Consider the following 22,676-nt stretch of genomic DNA (forward strand, 5'->3'; position numbering starts at 1 on the left):
GAGCAGAAGAGGACAGAGGCTGATTTTTAAACCTTTGCTGACGAAGATAAGACCAGGGAATAACATGGGCTTCACGTGTAAGTATCGTCCAATCACGATCCCCCAAAATTAAGAAAATCGGCGCCCAGAAATCAACTGGCCGATACATGTATCCTATATTATACATGTATATAATGTAAACAGCACTGCCAGAGATGCAATAAGTTCATAGCAGTTGTGTGAATGATATAATGATCGGACTGCTGATTGCAGCCAGTCCACATTGTTAGCAGAACTTGAGGGCCCCAAAACCACATTTTGCTTAGGGCCCCATGGAGGCTTGGGCCGGCCCTGCCTACAACACATGGCAGAGGTCAGAGTGTCTCTGCTGCCGTCTGTTTGTTGACAATAAGCCACGCTGCGGTTCTGCTTTCAGCTGTGTTGGGGTGGATGAAGACGATGCGCCGGACATCGACATCTATCACTGCCCAAACTGCGAGAAGACCCACGGCAAATCCACATGTGAGTAACAGCACTGACTCAGTAGGCCACTGGGTGGCAGTGTGGGCCTCTGTTTTAATGGTTTCAAATTTTAATGAGATTTTGTTGAAGACAAACGTTTATTGACTAGACGTTTAAAGACTAAAAATGAGAAAATGCTTTTTTTTAAATTCAAATGCATCGTGCAGTCTCTATTTCTTCTTGCTTCTGACTTTTCAGTGAAAAAGAAAAAGAACTGGAGCAAACACGACACGGGGCAAAGCACAGACATCCGGGCGGTTCAGAACGGCAGCCAGGTTTTCATCAAGGAGCTGCGCAGTCGAACGTTCCCCAGGTGAACACCTCTCTGTCCCGTTGATTGTTTCCGAGAACAGGCCACTCGGTGTTCGCTCCACCTTAACACTGAATGACTGTTTTCGATGTTTGCTGGAGAATTTCAAGAAAACCTCGCTGGAAATGCTGGCGTGAAGCTGTATATCACACTGAGTTGAGGGTTGCTGTTTGAGGTGGAGCGGAGTTGCTAATGAGCACAACCATCATACATAGTTCCTTGCAGATATTTTGAAACTTTAATGGAGTTTGTTGGGTCTTTATCCCACAGACACACGTTAATATTAAGCAGACAGGAAATGATACTTGGCTTCCATGTCTTATTTACAAATGAAAATCTGATAGGTGGGATGGTCAGTGTGTTTCCAGGCCTGCTGGGTCAGTACTTTGTAGATCCGCAGCGACTTCAGGTCATCAGGGTTTCCACTTCACCGGCTTTGAACATCTACAGCACATGTGTCAAACTTGGGGCCCAGGGAGCCAAATCTGTAACGCTGTAGCTTTTTAGACTCCAAATTACACCAATAAATCCCTCCAGTTTTTCACAAATCCACAAAATTTACGCAAAATCAACAAATTCCCACATTTTTAAAATGATTTTTACTGAAAATGTTTCTCAAAATTGACCATAAACATTGGATTTAAGTGACTGTTGCCTCAGCCTCACTTAATGTCAAGTTATAGTCCGTGACTTTTTTAAATAAAAAGTTGCATTTAATGTCAGACATTAGCGCAAATGTAGTAAAAATTACTTACAAATATTTATAAATTATTTGTAATCATGAAAACCCCCACCAAAATCAATCACAAAGTCCTGGATGGATTTTATGATGTTCCATAGTGAAAAGATGTTTAATATTATTTAGGTTTAAGACACAATTGCTGAAACAAACAGCTACTTATTGATATTTTAACAGTTTAATGGGTTTTATTAGTACACTCTGGCACAACCGGCCCTTTAAGAACATTAAGATTTTTGATATGGCCTAGATTTTAGCGGTTGAAGAATTTCTCTTTTGTTGTTTGCTAAAGACAAAGAGCCATTTCTTCAGCTAGTGCCAAACTATCTTGTTTGTTTTGGTTGTATTTTACCCACAATGCCCTGGCGCTGTAGTTTGCATTTTGCTTTTGGAGCGGTCTCCGGTCTCTGGCGTTCACATATGCATTCGAGCCACAGCAGAGTTCGCTTCAAACCAAACTGAGACCGAAGAGTTTAGGCAGACAAAAGTTTTCTTTTAATTTTTTTATCCAAATCAGAGTTTGATTACGCATTCACACCTCCCCAAATGAACCGGACCTTGCAGACAAACAACCTAGAGTTTGATTGATGAGGACTGAACAAGACTGGTGGGAACCACTCTGCATTCCTTGCAGGTCTGGGTTCATGGCTCTCCATGGTGCTGGTTGTTCTCAGTTGTTCTCTGAAGAACGTCTGCAGACAGAACAACTGGAGTAGTGGACCCTACTTACAAATGGGCTCCACGCTCTAGAGATATCTACATGGAGAAACCACACAAGGGTGAATGAATGGATATTGATGGATGGTCAGTTTTCAGCTTGTGTTCCACCACCTCCAGCTGCCTCCACATGGGGGTGCTGTGGTCCACCCTTCAGGGCCTGCCTTACGTTAGTTATGGGTCCGAGCCGGGTCCAGCCGGTCACAGTAAAACCAAACTCCTCTCTCTTCCAGCGCTGACGACATCGTGGTGAAACTGAGCAGCAGTCAGCTGACCCTGGACTACCTGGAGGAGAACGGCTTCAACGAACCCATCCTGGTTCAGAAGAAGGACGGTCTGGGCATGTCCATGCCTCCCCCAACCTTCTACATCAGTGATGTGGAGAAATATGTTGGTAGGAAAACATTCCAACAGCCTATCTAGAGCTCCCTGGTAGCGTCAGCGCCTCTACTGGCCCGTGAGGAAATGTAAAAGCACCTGATTGGAGCGCAATATTTCACCATTAACACATAATCTGTTCAATTTTAAAATATACTTACTTTAAACCAGGGGTCATCAAGCTGTGGCTCTGGGGCCAATGTTGCTCTTTAGACCTTCCATGATTATAACATTGGCTAAAAGTGATAAAGAACCAGCCAATGTTTTAAAATCTGGATTTAATAACAAATGCACATTTTTGATTTCTAGTTGTTTCCTTTAAATATTAAATAATTACATTGAATGTTCAGAATGACACTGAAAGTACCAATAATAATACTTTAGAACCATTTTTTATTTTATAAGGTTGGAAACCAAGCACTTTATTATATAATTTTCCACAAATATCAACATCCCATAGAAGAGTTTTCCATCCTTCTTTATTATACAAACTAAAAATTTAAATAAAAAGTTGGTTCTTTCCTTTTAGTACAGTGTATGTGACTATCTGGCTGCAAATGTATGGATTTCTATTATTATTATTTTATTTATTTTTTTATTTTTTAGTATTTCCTCATGTTTGGTTCCAAACATGGCTACCACCACCTGTTGACATAATTTGAAACAACTTAGTGAAATTCTGCTGTCTTATAAGCAACATGTTTCACATAACACATACAATTAATTTAATAGGACAAAGTGTTATGTGCCTCTGGAGTTCATGTAGGAATTACATGTTTATTACTGAACTGTTTTAAATAATTGTAACAATATTTAATGATAGGATTATGCCATAGAGGTGCATGAGTAATTATAACAGATGAGTGATTTAAATTTAAAGCAGGATTTTATTCTGCTGATTGAAATGTATCCATAACAAAAGTTGTTATCTGACTGACTTATTCGTATGTGTTCATTCTGCTGAACTGTCAAATGAAACTTTAGTTGTTTTTTTGCCTCCTGTTGGAAACTATATAAAGTTCCATTGTTTACAGAACAAGTAGGGAGTAGGGATAAACCCAATGAAGGAAAGCAAAAGTTCCAAACGCGGAGCTGGGAATCTGACCTGCACGCAGTGCCATGTGATCTCCAACAGGGGGAGCACCTGCTCTCTGAACACGCCGATGTTTGGGTGGTCGTGACAGAATCCCACCAGAGATGTGTTCAGCTACACTGACTTCATGACATGTTGACCTCATCTGTAGGTTCTGTGTCTTATCGGGTCCTGTCCTGCTGTCTCAGGTCCAGACGTCCCCGTGGACGTGGTGGACGTCACCAAACAGACCGACAGCCAGATGAAGCTCAAAGAGTTTGTTGACTATTACTACAGCACAAACAGGAAGAAGGTTTTGAACGTCATCAACCTCGAGTTCTCAGACACCAGGTAGCGGCTCGCCGTCTCGACTGTGATGTTTGAAAACAGGGAACTTTTTCTTCCAGACTGAAAGCCATTTTTTTCCCCTCCCCTTGCCCACCCAGAATGAGCTCCATAGTGGAGAGCCCGCAGATCGTACGGCGGCTGTCCTGGGTAGAAAACTACTGGCCCGACGACGCCTTGCTCGGGAAGCCGAAGGTCACCAAATACTGCCTCATCTGCGTGAAAGACAGCTACACCGACTTCCACATCGAATGTGGTGGAGCCTCGGTGTGGTACCACGTCCTGAAGGTCGGTGGCGGTCGGGCCGTGGAGCGGTCACTCAACCCTTCCTCAAAGCAACCACAGTCCGTGATGCTGAACACCTGCTCATGTCCACAGGGAGAGAAGATCTTCTTTCTCATCAAGCCCACATCGGCCAACCTGTCTCTGTACGAGCGCTGGAGGTCGTCGTCCAATCACGGAGAGATGTTCTTCGCCGACCAGGTGGACAAGTGTTACAAATGCACCCTGAAGCAAGGCCAGACGCTCTTCGTCCCTTCAGGTCAGAGTCCGTCTCACTCCGCGCTCAGAAAGTGAGAAGAACTGGCGTGGAGTAACTTTAGGAGCACATGTGCTGAAACCCTGTCTAAAAACTCACTTCAGAACGATAAAATATGCTAAAGAAGATTCCAGGGATGCACGATATTATCGGTATCGCCTGATATTAGCTGTAAAATATAATATCGGACATCAGCCATTCTGTCAAAATAATTCACCGATATAAAAGGCGTTCTTATATGACAAACCAGTGACATGATGCCGGCAGCACAGCAGAACGTCATAGGAAACTGTTAAGTATTAATGCACGACTGATGTGCTTTTCACTTGTTGCTTGTGAACAGGTTGAATTTAGCTTTGTGAAGATTTACAAATTGGCACTGTTTGAGTGCTGTCATTGTCTTAGAGAGAGCAGATGTCATGAATAAATTTGACATTAAACATAATATAAGTTGAAAGTGTTGCATCATTTTCAGCCTCCTTTTTAGCATTTTGCGTTTGGCAGCAGGCTAAATTGACAAAGATAATTCAGTTTTTAAATTCCACAGTAGAGAAAGCCATATAGTTTCAGTAAGTAGGTATAGGAAAAAATAACAGTATTGGTATCGGCCAAATGAGTTTTAATATATCGGTGTATAGGTTTATCGATCAAAAATCCAATATTGTGCATCCCTAGAAGATTCATTCTTTGACTATTTGACAGGAAATGAAAATCCAAGCAGGCATATTCTTTTGTTCTCATCACCGGTCCCGGGTTCAGTCGTTAGAAATGTCTGATTGATTGTGTCGTTTCTTGCGGAATCAGGATGGATCAACGCGGTGCTGACTCCAGTCGACTGCCTGGCTTTCTCCGGACACTTCGTCCACAACCTGAGTGTGGAGATGCAGATGAGGTTTGGCATCCTGTCTTACGCTGCACACTCATCACAAACAGACATAAAGTTTATGAACAAGGCCAACATTTGTTTGTTCGGACTAAGATGACTCTACAACTAAGGAGGCGGAATTGCTTTTTGACTCTCTAGACAGTAAAAGTGTGAACAATGTGACATTACAGCTTCATGTTCATGAAGAATTAAAGACACGGCCCATAGATAGTCCGGGAATTTTGATGTCAGATTAAAACACAAGAACTCTTCATATCTCCCTCCTACTGTAGATTAGTTGTTTAGATTAGTTGACAGCTGTCCTGTGGTGATGCCACGGAGGCACTAGAGGGTGCTGTAGCTCCCCCTAAAGAAGTCATAACCCCCTCATAGAACCTCTAAGAATTTGTTTTTTTTGTGGGTCTTTTGTGGGCTCTAGTGTCCCTTATAAGAAAGTAGGCTGACAGGAAAGGGGGAAAGACATGCGGCAAATGTCGCCGGGTCCGGGAATTGAACCCGCGACGGCCGCGTCGAGGACTCAAGGCCTCCAAACGTGGGTCGCGCTATCCCCTACGCCACCACAGCACGCCCTCTAAGAAAATTTTAGATGATTATTTTCTTTCTCCAGCCAACATGGAAAAAATTTAATGTTGTAAGTGAAATAATCTGCCAGTGGAACTTTTTTCACTTTTTCATCAATATTAAGGAATTATGTACTTAAAACAAGCTCCTGCTGAAAAGTGACTTGTAATTTTGTTTTGTCTGAGTTATTTGCACCAGAAACCAGCCCACATCACAATCATTTCCACGAGTAAAAAAAATATGACATAGCTTTATCTTTGCATTACCCCCATTTGGTAGTTTCCCTTTGGCCTCCCGCAGTTGTTGTTGCTTAATGCATGTAACCTGCGTGGTGTTTAGTTAAAACATGCTTCACTCTCCTCAGAGCGTATGAAATCGAGAAGAGGTTGAAGGTCAAGACTCTCACCCCGTTCCCCAACTTTGAGACGGCGTGCTGGTATGTGGGGCGCCACTTGTTGGAGCGGTTCAAAGGTGAGCTCTTGATCCCTGCGGGAAGTAGTTGTTTTTTTTTTTTACAGCAGCTTGTGGCCATGTTTGCAGAAAAGCTTCTATCCTCTTGAAGTTTCCAGAAGAATGCATGAAGCAGAGAAAAACGCACAGTCAGGAAAAGGCTCTTTTTGTTTTTCTTTCAGAGCACGGCGTTGTGTCTGCCGTGCAGATGACAAGTTGGATGCGCTAATATTGTTTCAGTCATTAAATCGGCAGATGGGAGAGAGAGCAGATGACTAGCTTCAAAAGGCCTGGCCCCTGTTAGAATGGCTTGCTTCATTGCAAGCCAGTGTTCCATCTCCCCTCGGCTGGCCTGGACCAACTGTTTATGCTTGCAGCCTTGTCGGGATAATGACTTCCTGTTTATCGAAGCTCCGCTGCTTCTCTGGGTCCTGCACGACACTTCTACCCCACAAAGTTGTGCTGTTAGCATGCCTTCATTCAGTTTAGCCTCAGGGGTTAGCTTTTTCGCCACAGAGAAACCTCTGGAGGAGTTTGAATTAGGGATGCACCGATTGCAGTTTTTTGGCCAATCACCAGTCTTTTAAAAAGTCTGACCTGCCAATTCCGATTTTGGCCAAAACCAAATATAGCATTGCTAAATATAGCAAAAAAAAAGTCACTGGGTTGGCAACTGAGGGGCGACTGTTGTTAGCTGCAAATGTGCAGACATGACCTGGATAGCAGGGCTAACAGTCAAAACTCTCCCACGGGAGAGCAGAAGAGGACAGCAGATGATTTTTAGATCTTTGCTGAGGTTGATAAAATCGGAGGATAAGATCGGCTTCATATGTAAGTGTTGGCCGATCACCGATCTTCCAAAATTAAGAAAACGGGTGTCGATAAATTGATGCGCCCCAATCTGTAGCTCCATCTTTGTGGTGGTTGGCAAAACATTGAGCACGCTCTCTACGTGTGACGTTATTGCGCCCTCTACTGCGCATGTGTGACACTTTCAAGTCGTTTTGCAGTTCACACTGGATGTCGCATACAAGTCGCATATACTTGGAAGCACCAAAAAGAAATCCTATTTCAAAAAAAATCGTAATCGAGCATTAAAGTGCAGTTTGCACTTAGCTTTACAGTCAATGTGATGGTGCTGTATAGATCTTCTGAGGTTCAAGTTCTGTTACTAGATGGCAAAAAAAGCTTTTCTATCACTTTTCTTTACAGCTGCTTTCTCATGGTTCTATACAACATTAAAAAAAAGTCAATTCAGTCTAGTCACTCAGACAGATTCCAAGTAAAGTACATTCCATTTGATCCTATCAAAAAGAAACAATCTGTTCTGTTTGGGTTTATTATTCAAACTGGTAAAATAAAATAAGTTTCTATGTGCAGCATTCGGTAGATCTCCTGGACAAACTTTGTGTTTTGTCGTTGACTCTCCATCAGTCCCTCATACCCACCACGATGTTCTTAATCTATAGGTTTACACAAAGCAAATAAGCAGCCAGCTCCATACCTGATACACGGTGCCAAAATCATCAACGGAGCCTTCAGAGCGTGGACTAAAAAACAGGTATGGAGAGTGAAACATCGGCCTCCTGCGGTGTTCCCGGCGTTCCCACGTCACCGCAACTCTGCTTGTTTCTGCTCGTAACAGGCTCTCCTGGAACACGAAGATGAGCTACCAGAGAACATGAAACCTTCCCAGCTCATCAAGGACCTAGCCAAAGAGATCAGGCTGTCAGAGGTAACTTTGATTTTATAGATGTGGAGAGAGAGTGACATCAGGGAAGATTTGAAGTCTTTAGCTACGCTCTGCCTCATTTTGCATGCAATACGAGGCTTTAGTGTGGAAACTGAAACGCTCATCTCAAACTCCTTTAAGACATCAAAATCAAATATTATAACGTTACTTCTGTCAAGTGGTGGTGAAAAAGACTGCTGCTGCTTAGCAACATCGCTAGGCCGGTCACAATATCGAATTTTGCTGGACGATAAATTGTACCAGTGGTTATCATGATGAAGAATAATATTGTTGCTTTGAGACCATTTTCAAGTAATATAACGCAGGAACATGTTCTCAGAGAGCAATAAACTTCAAATTCTAATGGACATTTGAAAACTGCAACTGCAAGACATTTTAAACGTCCAAAATAAATAAACAAAACAACAAATAAAATGAATTGTGAAGTCTCTGGAAACGTCACAATTTGAATTTCCTTCAAAAATTCAAAATAAGAACTGGTTGAGACCAAAGCACCAGGCTGAAGACTTGAAAAGAAATGAAAATTATTGAGTTCATTTTAATTTATCATGAGATAAATTGATTTATTGAGACAAGCGTAAATATCGTTACAAGTCAACAAATACTATAAAAATAATGTTTAATCCCAGTTTGTGTTGTAATGAAAGACATATTCATCAACTGAAATGATTGTAAAATGAACACGTCTAAGATATCGTTGCTGACTTCAACGATGTTCTCTTATTATCTCTGCTCTCTCTCACAGAATGCAACAAAAGCCATTAAGAGCGAGCCCAGCATCAAGGCACCCGTGGAGGAACCAGCATTTACCCACTCCGAGCCCGACGAGCCCGTTTCCCCAGCAACCATCCCGTCTCCCAGCAGAGAAAAACCCAAGAAAAAAGCCCCCAAATCCCAGAAGCCTCCAAAGGCGCCCAAGGCCCCCAAACCTCCGAAGGTCAAAGACGGGGAAAAGAAGAAAGTGAAAAAGATAAAGGAGTTGTCACCGCCTCCGAAGCCTTCCAGCTTTGCCGCCCTCGAGTCTCACGCCAAGGAGATCTTGAGTCAAATGGACCAGCAAAAGAAGCCAAAGGTGAGCACATTTAGAGTAAAAAAAATGTGATTGCTTTTAGATATTTTGTTGCCATAGCCCCCAATAAACCGAGAAAGCTTCTGAATGCCGGGCATTAACAGGAAGGAACAAGAAGATATTTTTCTGCAACTGCCTTTTCAAGTTCAAGCTCCAACCTAAACCAGTGGTGTCTGAACCTTTTGCCCCCTGGTGGCCAAAACTGCCAAAAAAAAAAAAAAAATTTAGATTTACCTGCTCAACAAAAAAACTTTTATGAAACCTGTATATCATTAAATATCCAAAACCTAAAAAGGGCGTCGGACCGTTGCCTTAATAAAAGAAAACAGGCAATTTATAAAAATTCTGGGTCATCGGCTGCACTTTGGACACCCCTAGTCTAAACCCACCTAATTTTAAGAACCAGGAATGCTTTGTCTAAGCATTCCTGAATGCTGAAACAAGCAACTGTTTGTTAATATTTTAACAGTTTAACGGGTTTTAACAGTACATTCTGGCACAACCGTCCCTTTAAGAACATTCAGATTTTTGATATGGCCCAAAATAAAAATGAGTTTGACACCCCGGCTCTACATGTTCCAGGCTGGGTGAAAGCTGCGTTGGAGGTCTCTGCGACATTACAAAACAGTTTGCTGATTGTACATCCAACAGCGTTTCAGGTTCCAGGTTCTTCTGTTAAACTTTGTGTCTCTGCTTTAAACTCCCAGGTTGTCAAAAATGTCCTGAGTGTGTCCGAGAAGGAAACGTCAAAGCAGAACAACATGGACAAGTTCGAAATCAGAGAGCAAAACAAAAACAAGACGGAAGCCAAATGGAAGTACAAGGTACATTTTGCTATCATTTCTGCTTTTCCCATGCCAAAGTAAAAAAGCATCTTCGTTTGCTCTAAGCTGAACCAAACTTCTGCCCATGTTCTTTCCAAAAAGTCACAAGCCAATAGGCTGATCTGACAAAAAAAAAATGACCCTGAATCATCTAAAAGCAATTTGCAAACTTCAAAGTGGGAATTAACAACGATGATATGGCCAAGTCTTAGATCTCGGCTCTGCAGTCCATCATCCACCCTCTCGGAGTTTACTTAATGGAATTAAGCCATGTCCACATCCAAACACCTTCCATTTAAGTGCTTACACATGTCCACAAGGGAAAAGAAAAAAGAAAAAGTGTTGTGTGATCATCGCTGAATAATTGGAGGAAGCTTTTTGGGGGGAACAAAAGTGTAATTTTGTCAAACAGAAAACATTAGAGAGCTTCGGTTTCACGGAAAATGTAATGCCAGAGTGCTGAGGAATGTTTGCAGCCTCTCTGCTAGCCGCTCCGCTGCTTCGCATCGGGCCAAGCATTTACAGATGGAGAGGAGATCATCGCTAGGTCTTCACCAAGGTTACTGCAGAACCTTTTTCCTTTTAACTCACGTAAAAAAAAGTCAAAGAAACAAAGACACAGCCCCTGTGTGTGTCTTGTGCTAGCTATTAATCGTCCCCAGAATGTCAGGGCTGATTAGAAAGAAAGGCATTCTGAATTACAATCTCAGCATACACAATGCTGTCACACGCCTTTAATTAAAGAAGCAGAAATGTTTAATGTTTTGAACACTCGGTGGCGGATGCTTGATTACAGAGTCCGCTCAGCTTTTATGGCTGCCATTTTGGATTTGCCGTGCAACATCTGGATTGGCACGAGGCAGGTCAGAAGGCTCTGAATGTGTCATCTGGAAACATTAGCACTCTGACCGTTAGCGGTTAGCTTGTTTTCACTTATAATTAGACAGTTGATCCTAATAATCATCTCAGCCTGAATAGGGAGAGCAACATATCAGAAAACATGGACTTTACATGTTGTGATGATAATGACGGGAATAATCTCCCATGTTCTGGTTCGAGTTTCTTTTTTTTTTCTCCTACATGACATTCTTCTCGTCTCTCTTCATGCGCTTCAAGAGTTAACCTCAAGAAAAAAAAGAAAAAGAAATCACACACGGACAAAATTGTTTGCTACCCTGTTAATGACTGAAAAAAAACGCAATGGTCAATGAAATAATTCAAAATTGGCAAAAGTAATAATAATAAATAAAAACTGTACTGAAAATGAACCAGTGAAAATCAGGCACTGCTTTTGCTTTGTGGTTCAACAGAATCGTTACTGGTTGTGCCAAAACCTCCGTAAACGCCTGATAAAGGCGAACCCAGATGAAATCAGCTGCTGCTCTTGAGCTCATTGGAGTACACGGAAAAGCTCAGTCTCTTTGTGAAGATATCTTTTCAATATTTTTGCTGTAATTAATATGGAAATATTAAGTTTGTAAGGCAAAAAAAAAAATAAGGAACATTTCTGCCTCACCTGCATTTTCCTTGTTTATTTCTACGCATGTACACATGAAGTATTAAAGAAATGAGCTAGAGAATAAAATATAGCTGTAGAAAGGCTTGTCCATTTGCATTTCAAATTTGATTAAAAAAATAAAAACAAACCCCCAGACTTTTCTGGACATGTTTCTGTGTGTTGATGTTCAGGCAACCTGTTACAGCAGCTCCCATTTAAAGTTTTTTTATTCTGTTTCTATATACTGCGTCTTTGCGGGAATCTACTTGCTTTGATTGACTTTCAGAAATTTCCCCACTATGCAGGATATTTGTTTTGTAAAATTGAATGCGTTACAACAACATTTAATTTTTTTCTTGGAAAATTAAGTTTGTGAAACTGAATTTCTGAACCAAATTGAATTGAAACGTGGTTCTGATACCTCAGTAGTAGCTGTGCACCGATTGCAGTTTTCTGGCCGATCGCTGATTACCAATTTTTAAAACTCCTTACCTGCCAATTCCGATTTTGGCCGATACCAATTTTTTTTGTGTCTGAATTGTTGCTAAATACAGCTAAAACGTTGCTGAGTTGGTGACTATTGTTAACTGCAAACATGCAGACATGACCTGGTGGGCGGGGCTAACAGTCAAACCTCTCTTACAGGGAGTAGAAAAAGACAGTGGCTGATCTTTAGACCTTTGCTGAGGTACATAAGACCGGCTTCACTTTTAAGCATCACCTAAAATCAGAATGAAGAAAATCAGCGTCGATAAATCGCTGCCTCCCTACCTTACTTTTTTTAAAAAGTCATTATTTTCTGATTTTAAATGTTTTAAATGTCTAAAGAAAAACTTACAGCTTCTTGGACTGATGTACCTGTAATGACTTGGTGCCGCTACGTTCTGTGAATGTCTTGTCTCTTGATACTTTACACTTGCATTACTTCTGCTTCCCTAAGTATTACTTTGATTGGACCATTACAGAACAGTAAGCCGGATTCCTTGCTGAAAATGGAGGAGGAGTGCAAGTTTGACAGAATACCGCTGTCAGGCAATAAAGACAGATTCAGCTTTACTATGTCTCACAGGAAACTAGCCAGGTACGTATGGCATGGCCTCCACTGCCAAATAAATACTTTATGGTAGGCTTGAAGAGTCAGGCCTTCTGATGTGGTCTATTATGGTGATTATGGAGCTATGTGGCAATCAGCACGATATCCATTAAAGCTAACTGGAGGGTTTCTCACTGTCAGTGCCTCGCTCAGCTTATTCTCCTGCGGTTTCTGTTCCAGCTCCAAGATGCTGAAACCTCAGACCAACTCAAGTATTTTCGGATCGTTACAAAACCTAAAAGAGGACAAAACCAAGCCAGTGAGAGACGAGTACGAGTACGTCTCGGATGAGGGCGAGCTGAAGATAGATGAGTTCCCCATCAGGCGGAAAAAGAACACCGTTAAGAGAGATCTTTCCTGTGAGTGTTTTCAGATTAAGCGTGTAGTGTTTCACTTTTGTTTAAGCCAATAACCATGGTGGGTACAAAAGCACTTCACAGCATCAGCTTTAAATACCTTAAACTTAATTTGATGCAAGTTAAGGTTCCTTTGACTGCAGCTTGACATTCCTTAGTTAAAGCCAGAGCAGGGCAGAGTGCCCAAAACTTGTACTCAAGTAAGAGTAGCAATACTTCAACATATTTTCATTCAAGTAAAAGTAAAAAGTAGCCGTCCAAGAAATTACACAAGTAAGAGTAAAAAAGTAAGTATTTGGTAAGTAAAAAGTATTTGGTAAGAGTAATTGATCAAATTATCAATCATTTAGTTAAAAAAAAAAAGACATAATCAGATGGAGCAAAATATAAAGTTAAGTCGAAATTTTGGTATTTTAAGAAAGAAAATGACGATTCTTATCAGTGAAATAAAATAAGTAAAAAAAGGCAACCAAACATTTTTTCCAAATCAGTTTCTTTTGATAAAAGAAAACTTGGGAAACTAACAAAAACATCAGCTGTGTGTCTGGTGAGTTTTTGGTTAAAACATGTTTGTTCTTCATTTAGTATGTAGAGAACCCAGAAATTTTACTCAAGTATGAGCAGAGACACTTCATGATAAAATTACTCAAGTAAAAGTAAAAAGTACAGCGTAGTAAAAATACTCTTAGTAGTACCTTTATTTTTTATCAAAAAAGTTACTCAAGCAAATATAATCGAATAAATGCAACTATGTACTACCCAACTCTAGTTAAAGCAGAGAGTGAGCTCTGTGTTCCTGTCTGTTATGCATTCAAAAGCATTTCTTGAACCAGTTTTAGCCCGTTATCCATTATCCTCAGTTAAACTCCTGTCTGCTCATATGACCAATTCTTAGAATGTTTTATGGTTCATACATTCATACATTTTTGGGGAATGTTATGAAATGGAAGGGAAGAAATGTTATTCTAGTCTAATCATACACACTGGAACTAATCATCTGGCCAAACAGAAATTACAAATTCTGAAAAATGACTTCCAGCATCATCTAAGCACAATTGAAAAGCTGAAAACAAAAGTTTTTGTCAGTGGGCCAGTTCTGGATGAGGAGGAGAGAATGACAGCAGACTGCTCATCATTAAAAATGGCTTTTTAAAGAATACTCTTCTAGCAGGAAGGATCTTAACCAAGCGGGGGAAAGACTTTTCAACGTTGCTGGAAAGATTCAACAGCAGGACCGTAATCAAGTCCAGAGGACGCACTCTGGACCTGATTATCAGTAAGATCTCAACCACAGGACAATACAAAGAACAAGATCATTGTCCCAGCACAGATTCAGCAGGATCACACTCTCCCCAAACAAACTGATACGTGTGGAAACATAAGTTGGTGAGGCCTCAAATCGTCCCACTTCTTTAGCACCCAATGGGAACAAAGACTCTTTATCGGAGGCTTCGTCTCATCAACACCAGAATGGCTCGTCAGAAATTTCGTCACCTGAACTGATGTTTCTTATCTTTAGTGAGGAAATGGATTGTCAATTTTCTCTAGGTTTTTCTCTCCTGAACGCCCCCCAAAAAAACGTGTTTCATAGATAAAATGAACGACCGAGTTCTGCTTGCTACCTTTCTCCTTAGTTCTCAACACTTCATTAAAACCCCCTGACTCTGATTCCCCAGAGCACCCACCACTCTGCGTAACACAGGTCAGAGACCAGGGTCCAGGCTTTAGCTCTACACCTGCCTTCCTCCAGCAGTGCGATACGAGACAGTACCTGTCTGGATCACTAACAGAACACTAACAAGAAACAGAAAAAACATGAAATGCAGTGGTCAAAAATAAAACCTTGGATTCATCTCCAACCTCAAATTCATGAACTATCTGCCACCAAGCCACTTAAACTGCCTCTGCTAAATATAAGACCACTATCGGCAAAAGGACTATTTGTTAATGACTTCATCACTGAGCAGATTATTGGTGTTATGTTCCTGACAGAAACATGGTTGGATGACAATAACGAATCACCTGCACCAACTGGATCAGCGCCTCGTAATTACAATTTATTAAGCGAGAGTAAAAAACATAATAAGAGAAGGAGAGGTTGCTGTAATATTTCACAAGTCAGTAAACTGCAAAAAGGTCTTTCAAGAGAGATTAAATCCTTTTAAATATCTGGGAATTGAGGTAAAATGCAGTAAACGTTCTCCGACACTTACTTCATACAAAACCCCGAAATGTGTGGAAATTTTCTTCATTGACTTCAGTGCGCTGCTGTCTGTTATGCAATGATTATGACGGTTTATTAACATGCGTTGCCGTTTATCAGAACTTCTTCTACTCTGATGTTTATGAATGAACTCTTCTTTCTTGCCCAGTCTTATCAGACATCAGAGAACCCCTTCAGCCGGCCAAAAAGGCAAAGTCGCAACCCTTAGTGAGCAAGGTATGTATGCCGACCAGAACCTGAAACTGCTTCTGCAAAATACTAATGCTGCTCATCTCTGTTATCTGATACGTAAGAAGCTGTGACTTGATAGTGGACATGTTATTAAAAATGTGAGAAATGCTTCCTGAGCAATTGAAAGTTGACATTTCTGTTTGGTGGGGATCGCTGAGGTTTGGTCTGAATGGAGGAATTAGTCCAGATGTTCTGATGTTCCCGTATCTCAGAACACACAGAAACCCTGGCTTCGATTGTTCTGATACCTAGAAGACTTCAGTTACTGTGAAAGGCAGACAGAATGCGTGTTCTTGCCTCGGGCCGCTTCCTGTTAAACTCTCTCGTAAACACGTTTCTTCTTTGTGTCATTTCCTCCTCCAGCAGAGCGTGGACTCCTCAGACGAAGAGACCTTGCACATAGACACGGAGGCCAAGCCTGAGGTCAAGAGCCGCAACTCTAAGGTGAAGAAGAAGAGCGGAAGTGCCGCAGGGATCCTGGACCTGCTGCAGGCCAGCAAACAAGTGGGCGGGATCGACTACAACACCAACAGGTAGGATAAATACCACCACATAAAACCCCGCGTGAAGTTGGCCCCCTCGTCTTCTTCAGATCTAACAAACTTGGTGTCAAACGTTTGTGCTGGTTTGTGCAGCAAAACGTTTTTGTTTGTGCCTCTATTATTTGAAAGATATGGTGACCTTTCATGACCTCTGAAAGCATTTATTATTATCTTTAAAATGATAGAGGCACAAACAAAAAGTGTTGCTGCACAAACGCAGCACAAACGTTTGACACCAACAAATTTGGTGTCAAACGTTTGTGCTGCAAAAAATATTAGCTTGTGCCGCTATCACTTTAAAGATATCAATAAATGTTTCCAGAGGTCATGAAAGGTCAACCAGCCCCCCCGCTTCCCCCCAACTTCTTCAAATCAGACAAAATTAGTGTCAATCAGCTCGACTACGTTTACGCAGCAAACATTTTCATTTGTGCCGCTTTGGCTTTGAAGATATTAAAAGAAGTTTTAAGGTCAAAAGGTCAATCCCCCTCTCCCCCAAATTTGCTTAAATCAAACAACATTTATGTCAAACATTTGTTCTAAGTTTGTGCAGAAAAGAAAAATGTTTCTCTGGAAACTTTTATTAATATCTTTGAGATGTTTGTGCCTTTTGAAGCACAAATATTTGACACCAATTTGGTTTTAAGAAGGCGGGGGAGTGGGGGCGGGGCAACTTCACTCAGGTTCACATGAAACCCCCCATTGCCCCGCCCTTCTCCTGGGCAGTACCGCATGCACAGCATTAATCTCTTAATGGACCCCCTGAGACCCTCTTTCTTCTCAGCAAATGAATTTCTGGCCTCTTTAATGGGCCGAGTCTCTGACAAACAAACGAGCCGCTCTGTGATCGAATAAAAAAGTTGAGTTTTCTCATTTTTTCTTGGAGCTGAAAGGCAACAGGCGGTTTACAAATACTCCGTCAGCAGTTTGTGTTAAATCAGTGTTTGCATCCCGTCCCACACTAATCTATCAAGGCCTCCATGGCTCCAGGCGCTTCCTTCTGCCTCACTCTGTTTGCTGTTTCCCTTCACCTCTTGATGGTCTATTTCCACCACACTGAAAGCTACAAATGAGGAATGAAAGAGAGAAACAAAACATTGTTGAAATATGTTCATTTTTCGGAAAGTCTCTGTGCTTTGAACAGGGGCTGAAGCGATTACCGGGTATTATCGGGATGTTTGATAGTGGATTTGTCATGTCGGTCGCTGACTGGACTTCCTCTTAATGCGTTTCATTTATGTTCAGATTCCGACTTCATGTTCAAACCGCATATTTACACGCAGTGCATAAAAAGACATGTAACTGTTGTGACTAAAGGTTTTTTTTATCTAGTTCCATTAGAATAAAAAAAAAAAATCAATTTGCCAAAACAAGAGACAGACTGTCATCTTGCATGGCACCGTAAAACACACGTACCGCGTACATTTTGTATGGTTGTAGTTTTGTTTTGGGTTTTTTTTACGTTTCAGTCTTAATGTACAGCACTTTGGCCACCCAAGCAGTTTTTGAAATAAAGCTATAGGAATAACATTGATTGATTGATAAGAATTGTCCTCCTTAATGGCAATTGTTCCATTGTTGGTCATATGAAATGATAATAACCAGTCCTGTACCTACATGGGTGTCAATGACCATAATTGGTCATTTCCTTTGACCAATTATGGAATGGTCATAAATACAAGTCTGAGAACATCAAAGCAATCATGAGGGAGGCTGGTGGCAGTATCATGTTGTATCAAGGTGTGGTGTGTGTGTGTGTTTGTAATACCTTGTGGGGACCATTTTCCTGACACATACTACGTTGTGGGGACCCACTGCTCCTCACTGAAAGGAGAGGAGCAGTGTGGGGACCAAAGCCTGGTCCCCACAAGGGGAAACGCTGTTTTTGGGCCAGGGGTCAGATTTAGGACTAAGGTGTGAATTGAGTTTTGTTTAGGGTAAAGGTAAGGTTTAGGCTGTAGAAATGAATGCAAGTCAATGGAAAGTCCCCTCAAAGATAGCCACACAAACATGTGTGAGTGAAGAAGCCTACACACCTAAACTGCTCCTCCAGTTCCTCGTCAGAAGCAGAGGTGGGCAGAGTATCAAAAAATTGTACTGAAGTAACACTACTTCAGCATATATTTCTTCTTCTTCTTTTTACTTGAGTAAAAAGAAGAAGAAATTTCTAAGAAATTTTTCAATTAAGAGTAAAAATAAAGTCTACTCAAGTACTGAGTAACTGATCAAATTATCAGTCATTTAATATTTAGAAATTACCTCATCAGACAGACCAAAACATACATTTTGTTGAAATTATGGTATTTTAAGGACCAAAATGACAATAATTCATATAAGTAACAAAAAATAACAAAATCAGGCAGAAATATGTTTTTTTAAAATAAATCAGTTTCTATCATTATAAAACTTAAGAAACTTTAACAAAAACTGCAGCTGTGTGTCTAATTTTTGGTTAAAACATGTTTGTTCTTCATTCAGTGGGTCGAGAATCCAGAAATGTTACCCAAGAGTAGAAATATTTAATAATAAAATTACTCAAGTAAAAGTTTTTTTTTTGTTTTTTTTTTTAAGTTACTCAAATAAATGTAACTGAGTAAAAGTAGCTAGTTCTGTCTCTGATCAGGAGGAATGGGACCAAATTCCAGCAAACTACAGTGACAAGCCTGTTAAAGGAAACCCACAACACAGAACCCAAATCATAGTTTAATCTACCAAACATGTCTCTCTCTCTCTCTCTCATTATTCTCATATTTAACAAACAGAAACAAACATGGTAATAGATCTAAAATTGGACCAGTTTAATACAATTTTATGATATACGGTAAGCAGGTTGCCTGTTTTTTTGTACATCTGGTTTCAGATGGCATTTTTCTTGATGCCAGTTGACATGTAACGGGTTGCTCTGTTCGGCGCTCATTCCCCTGCAGCCAGCCGCCTGCGTCTCCCAGCACACAGGAGGCCATCCAGGGCATGCTGTCCATGGCCAACCTGTCCTCCTCGGAGACCCTGGAGCAGCCGTGGAGCAACAGTCAGTCCAAGAGCAACTCGCATGGCTCGCAGGCGTACAAGAAGAGCGGCGCGGGGGCCGGCGGGAGCAGCAACAGCAAGCGGCCCACCAAGAGGCTCCCGAAGAAACCCCGAAAAAGCAGCAGCATCGAGAGCCTGGACTATGACGACGACGAGCAGGATCACATGGATGCATGTTTCAAAGACTCCGACTACGGTAAGCAGAAGAAAAATGTCCCATCTTTTCACCGAAGTAGGTTTGAATATGGTGAAATGTTAAAGTTGGCTTTATTTTTGAAAAATCAACACTGCTCTGGGTACTGTGCCGTGCTCTGCTCTCAGGAGGAGTCTCCAGAGAAACTGGAGACGACGCTTCGAAGTAGAGGGAGAGGAAACACTGCAAAAACACAAAATCTAATTTTTGGTCTAGTTTCTAGTGCAAATATTTTAGTGCACTTGAAATAAGACAAACTAACTTATAACATGAAAAAATTACCTTTTTAGCCAAATAATCTGTCAATGGAATTAGAATTTTTTTCATCAATTTTAAGGAAATTTGGCTGCGTTCACACTGCAACCTGATATGACCCAATTCCAATTTTTTTTGCCTTAACGCAACCTGTATCTGATCTCTTCATGACAGTCTGAACAACACAAGTCGGATTTATTTCGAATGCGACCCAGACCACTTGGGTGTCCGATTCAAATGTGACCTAACGTCCAGGTCGCAATCATCCGATCTGAACGTCACTGATACTCAACAAATGTCACTTTTCTGCTTCATGATATGGGCAAGCAGAAAGAAAAACAACAACCATGACGGACTGTAACGAGGGTTAAGTTGTTAATATGCTGCTCTGGTTGGCAACAACTTCAAAATCGTAAGATGCTCCACTGTTAGCATCCATGTTTACTTCCGCAAACTTTGAGCACTTCTTCTTCTTATGGCTGTTAACAAAACACTGAGAACATTGACGTTATTGCGCCCTCTACTGCGCATGCGGGACACTTGCAGGTCGTTTGCCCACTGGAGATCACATACAGGTTGCATATGTTTGGAAGTATGAAGGGTCACGGCAAAAAAAAAAAAAAAAAGAATTCCGATTTGACAAAAAATCGGAATTGGGTCACTTAAGGCTGCAGTGTGAAAACGAACTCTGATATCTTGTTGAAAAATAACTTGTTAGTTTCGTCTTATTTCAAGTGTACTAAGATATTAGCACTAGCGACTGGACAAAAAAATGACTAGTGATTTTACAGTGGGTTTCTTGTGGAGCGAATGAGAGCAGCTCTGACGTCAAATTGATATTTTACAAACAAAATGCTCAAATAATTACATTCCCTGGTTGAATTTTTTCTTTTGCTGATGCCAACAGGTGCCGCTAAAAACCAAACCGGTTCCCGATGAATGGGCCTGTGGCTCTTTTACTTCTTACCTCTTGTAGCCGCTTCATTTGGAGCGGTTGATCGGAGCTGATGTTTATTCTTCTGTGTTGTTTCCAAACGTTCTCCGCCGCGTCGCCCGGCCTCCTTTGTGAAGCCCTTCCAAGCGCAGCTGTTTGAACCGAGCGCGCTTGTTAAGAAGCCATTAACACTCGTTGCGTTCTGTTGTTTTACTTGCTTTTTGAACTCCTAATTAGAGTCTAATTAGTTGTTCGTAGCACGAACATTCCTGCTGTGTGATCCCGGGGCCGGGCCGGAGCTGCTCTGCCTCTGTAAACAGGCCATTCTTTATCTTGATCACCCAGTTATCAGATATTTAAGTCTAGATTGGGATGATCGTGCCGTGAGCGGGCTGAGAGCGGGGAGCGGCCAACAGCTGGCCAACAGCTGTCCTGCAGGCCACCGCTGGAAATATCTTCCATGTTAGAAAACACAACCGAACGAGGAACCGTCTTGCTTTTCGTTGTTCTTCTTCTTTTTCTTTGTTTGCTGATATTTGTTGTCTTGACAAGCGTAACATTGCATTGGCCTGTAACAATGTAATGTTGCAAACCAACATTACATTGCTGGTCTGTAATGTTTGTTCTATGTGCACTAGTTTGTAGGGAAAAAAAGAAACGAGGTGTAGAAAACCTAAAATAAAGTCAACGTTTTAGTAAAAAACAACAACAAACAATCTACTCAATGGACTTTAGCTGGCGTCCCGTCAGCGGAGCATCACGCTTGTCATGCAGTCACGCGCTGACCTGTTTGGGTTTCAGTGTACCCGTCGTTGGAGTCCGAAGAGGACAATCCCGTTTTCAAATCGAGATCCAAAAAGCGGAAAAGCAGCGACGACACGCCGTACAGCCCGACAGGTAAGCGCCGCGCCGTCGCGCCACTCTTGTAACTCGCCGCTTCCGAGTCCTAAAAGCGCTGTTGTTGCAGCGCGGGTCGGACCCTCGGTACCTCGGCACGAGCGACCGGCGAGAGAAGGAGCCCGCGTGGCTTCGATCGAAACGGGGCTGGCCGCCGCCGCGGCCAAGCTGTCTCACCAGGTAGGCACCCCGGAGCGCCGGACCAGGCGGACGCGCGGTAAGGGTAACCGCGTGTCATGTGTCCTGCAGGAGGAGCAGCAGAGGACCAAGAAGAAAAAGAAAAGCGGCAAGAAGAAGAGCGCGGCGGAGCCGCCGAAACACTCTCAGGACAGCAGCTCCCCGGACCACAACGCCGACTCGCAGGAAGGCAGCCTGACCGACCACGAGTTCACCACCGGCACCGCCAAGTCCCCGGGCGGGCCGCAGCCCATGGCGCCGGGGATCTTCCTCAGCCAGAGGCGGCCGTCGGTGTCCTCTCCCAACAACAGCACCAACTCCACGAGCACCAACAGCAGCAGCGCCGCCAGGGCGGACCGACTGGGCCCCGCAGACGCCAAAGGTCCGCAACGCAACTTTTGTCTGTTCTGCGTCACATTAACAAAATGATTTCTGTAACTTTATGAAAAATATTTGTATTTGAGACTTTGCCGGCATGTGTTTGACGGAGCAGCACACCTGAACCGTTTCTACTAGCTTCTCTCTCTTTAGCTATTAACTCATCGGATTGGAACAACCAAAGTGAACTGGTTGTCTAGTGAATAGAATGGAGCAGAATAGAATATTAATTGACAACTACTCCATCCTAAGTGTTAAATATTAATAGAACAAATATAATTATATGCGATAAAATTGTATGTATATATATATATATAACAACTATGTAAGTCATTCAGATATGACTGAATATAAGTAAATACATAAATAAATAAAATAACAAGCATGCACATGCAGATATGTTAATCTCTAAATAATCTACGAATGAGCGCAGAGAAAATTAGATGCAAGTTACTCAGAGTTGTTCATTGTAAAATCTTATCAGCTGCAGGCAGAAATGAAATGAAGAGGAATTCAGTTGAGGTCGGACTGCTGAGGATTTCAAACTGGACCCGATCCATAGTGATTCTGACTCCTAAAACCAAGATTGTTTCACTTATTATAAGATAATTTACCTATGTTATTATAAAATAATCTGCCAATGGAACTAGTACTTTTTTTCATCAATATTAAGGAACTATTAACTTAAAACAAGCTCATAAACCTTGCTGAAAAGTTATTTGTAAGTT

The 22,676-nt window shown here is 41.7% G+C and overlaps 1 protein-coding gene and 1 long non-coding RNA gene across 4 annotated transcripts in view; one reads left to right on the top strand and one right to left on the bottom strand.

The window, feature by feature from the left end:
- phf2 (PHD finger protein 2) overlaps positions 1–22,676 on the top strand; it is a 37,631-nt gene that overhangs the window by 13,007 nt on the left and 1,948 nt on the right. The window contains exons 2-21 of one of the 3 annotated variants that reach the window (XM_028002802.1): positions 416–501; positions 700–814; positions 2,501–2,661; positions 3,927–4,068; positions 4,164–4,350; positions 4,441–4,603; positions 5,405–5,492; positions 6,412–6,518; positions 7,967–8,058; positions 8,143–8,232; positions 8,996–9,322; positions 10,027–10,143; positions 12,607–12,722; positions 12,915–13,093; positions 15,463–15,530; positions 15,912–16,078; positions 19,015–19,310; positions 21,298–21,393; positions 21,464–21,573; positions 21,643–21,952. In XM_028002802.1, the coding sequence (XP_027858603.1) occupies positions 416–501; positions 700–814; positions 2,501–2,661; positions 3,927–4,068; positions 4,164–4,350; positions 4,441–4,603; positions 5,405–5,492; positions 6,412–6,518; positions 7,967–8,058; positions 8,143–8,232; positions 8,996–9,322; positions 10,027–10,143; positions 12,607–12,722; positions 12,915–13,093; positions 15,463–15,530; positions 15,912–16,078; positions 19,015–19,310; positions 21,298–21,393; positions 21,464–21,573; positions 21,643–21,952 (3,017 nt within the window). Of the gene's footprint in view, positions 1–415; positions 502–699; positions 815–2,500; positions 2,662–3,926; positions 4,069–4,163; positions 4,351–4,440; positions 4,604–5,404; positions 5,493–6,411; positions 6,519–7,966; positions 8,059–8,142; positions 8,233–8,995; positions 9,323–10,026; positions 10,144–12,606; positions 12,723–12,914; positions 13,094–15,462; positions 15,531–15,908; positions 16,079–19,014; positions 19,311–19,435; positions 19,542–21,297; positions 21,394–21,463; positions 21,574–21,642; positions 21,953–22,676 lie in introns of those variants that run through there. The other 2 variants (XM_028002801.1, XM_028002803.1) reach the window with 2 other exon arrangements.
- LOC114135483 (uncharacterized) lies at positions 19,363–21,291 on the bottom strand. Its single transcript, XR_003593597.1, has 2 exons — positions 20,530–21,291; positions 19,363–19,490 (listed from the first exon to the last, which is right to left on the bottom strand). It is a non-coding gene; the product is annotated as an uncharacterized LOC114135483 (long non-coding RNA).

Source organism: Xiphophorus couchianus, chromosome 20 (genome assembly GCF_001444195.1).
Source record: "Xiphophorus couchianus chromosome 20, X_couchianus-1.0, whole genome shotgun sequence".
Classification (NCBI taxonomy): Eukaryota; Metazoa; Chordata; class Actinopteri; order Cyprinodontiformes; family Poeciliidae; genus Xiphophorus; species Xiphophorus couchianus.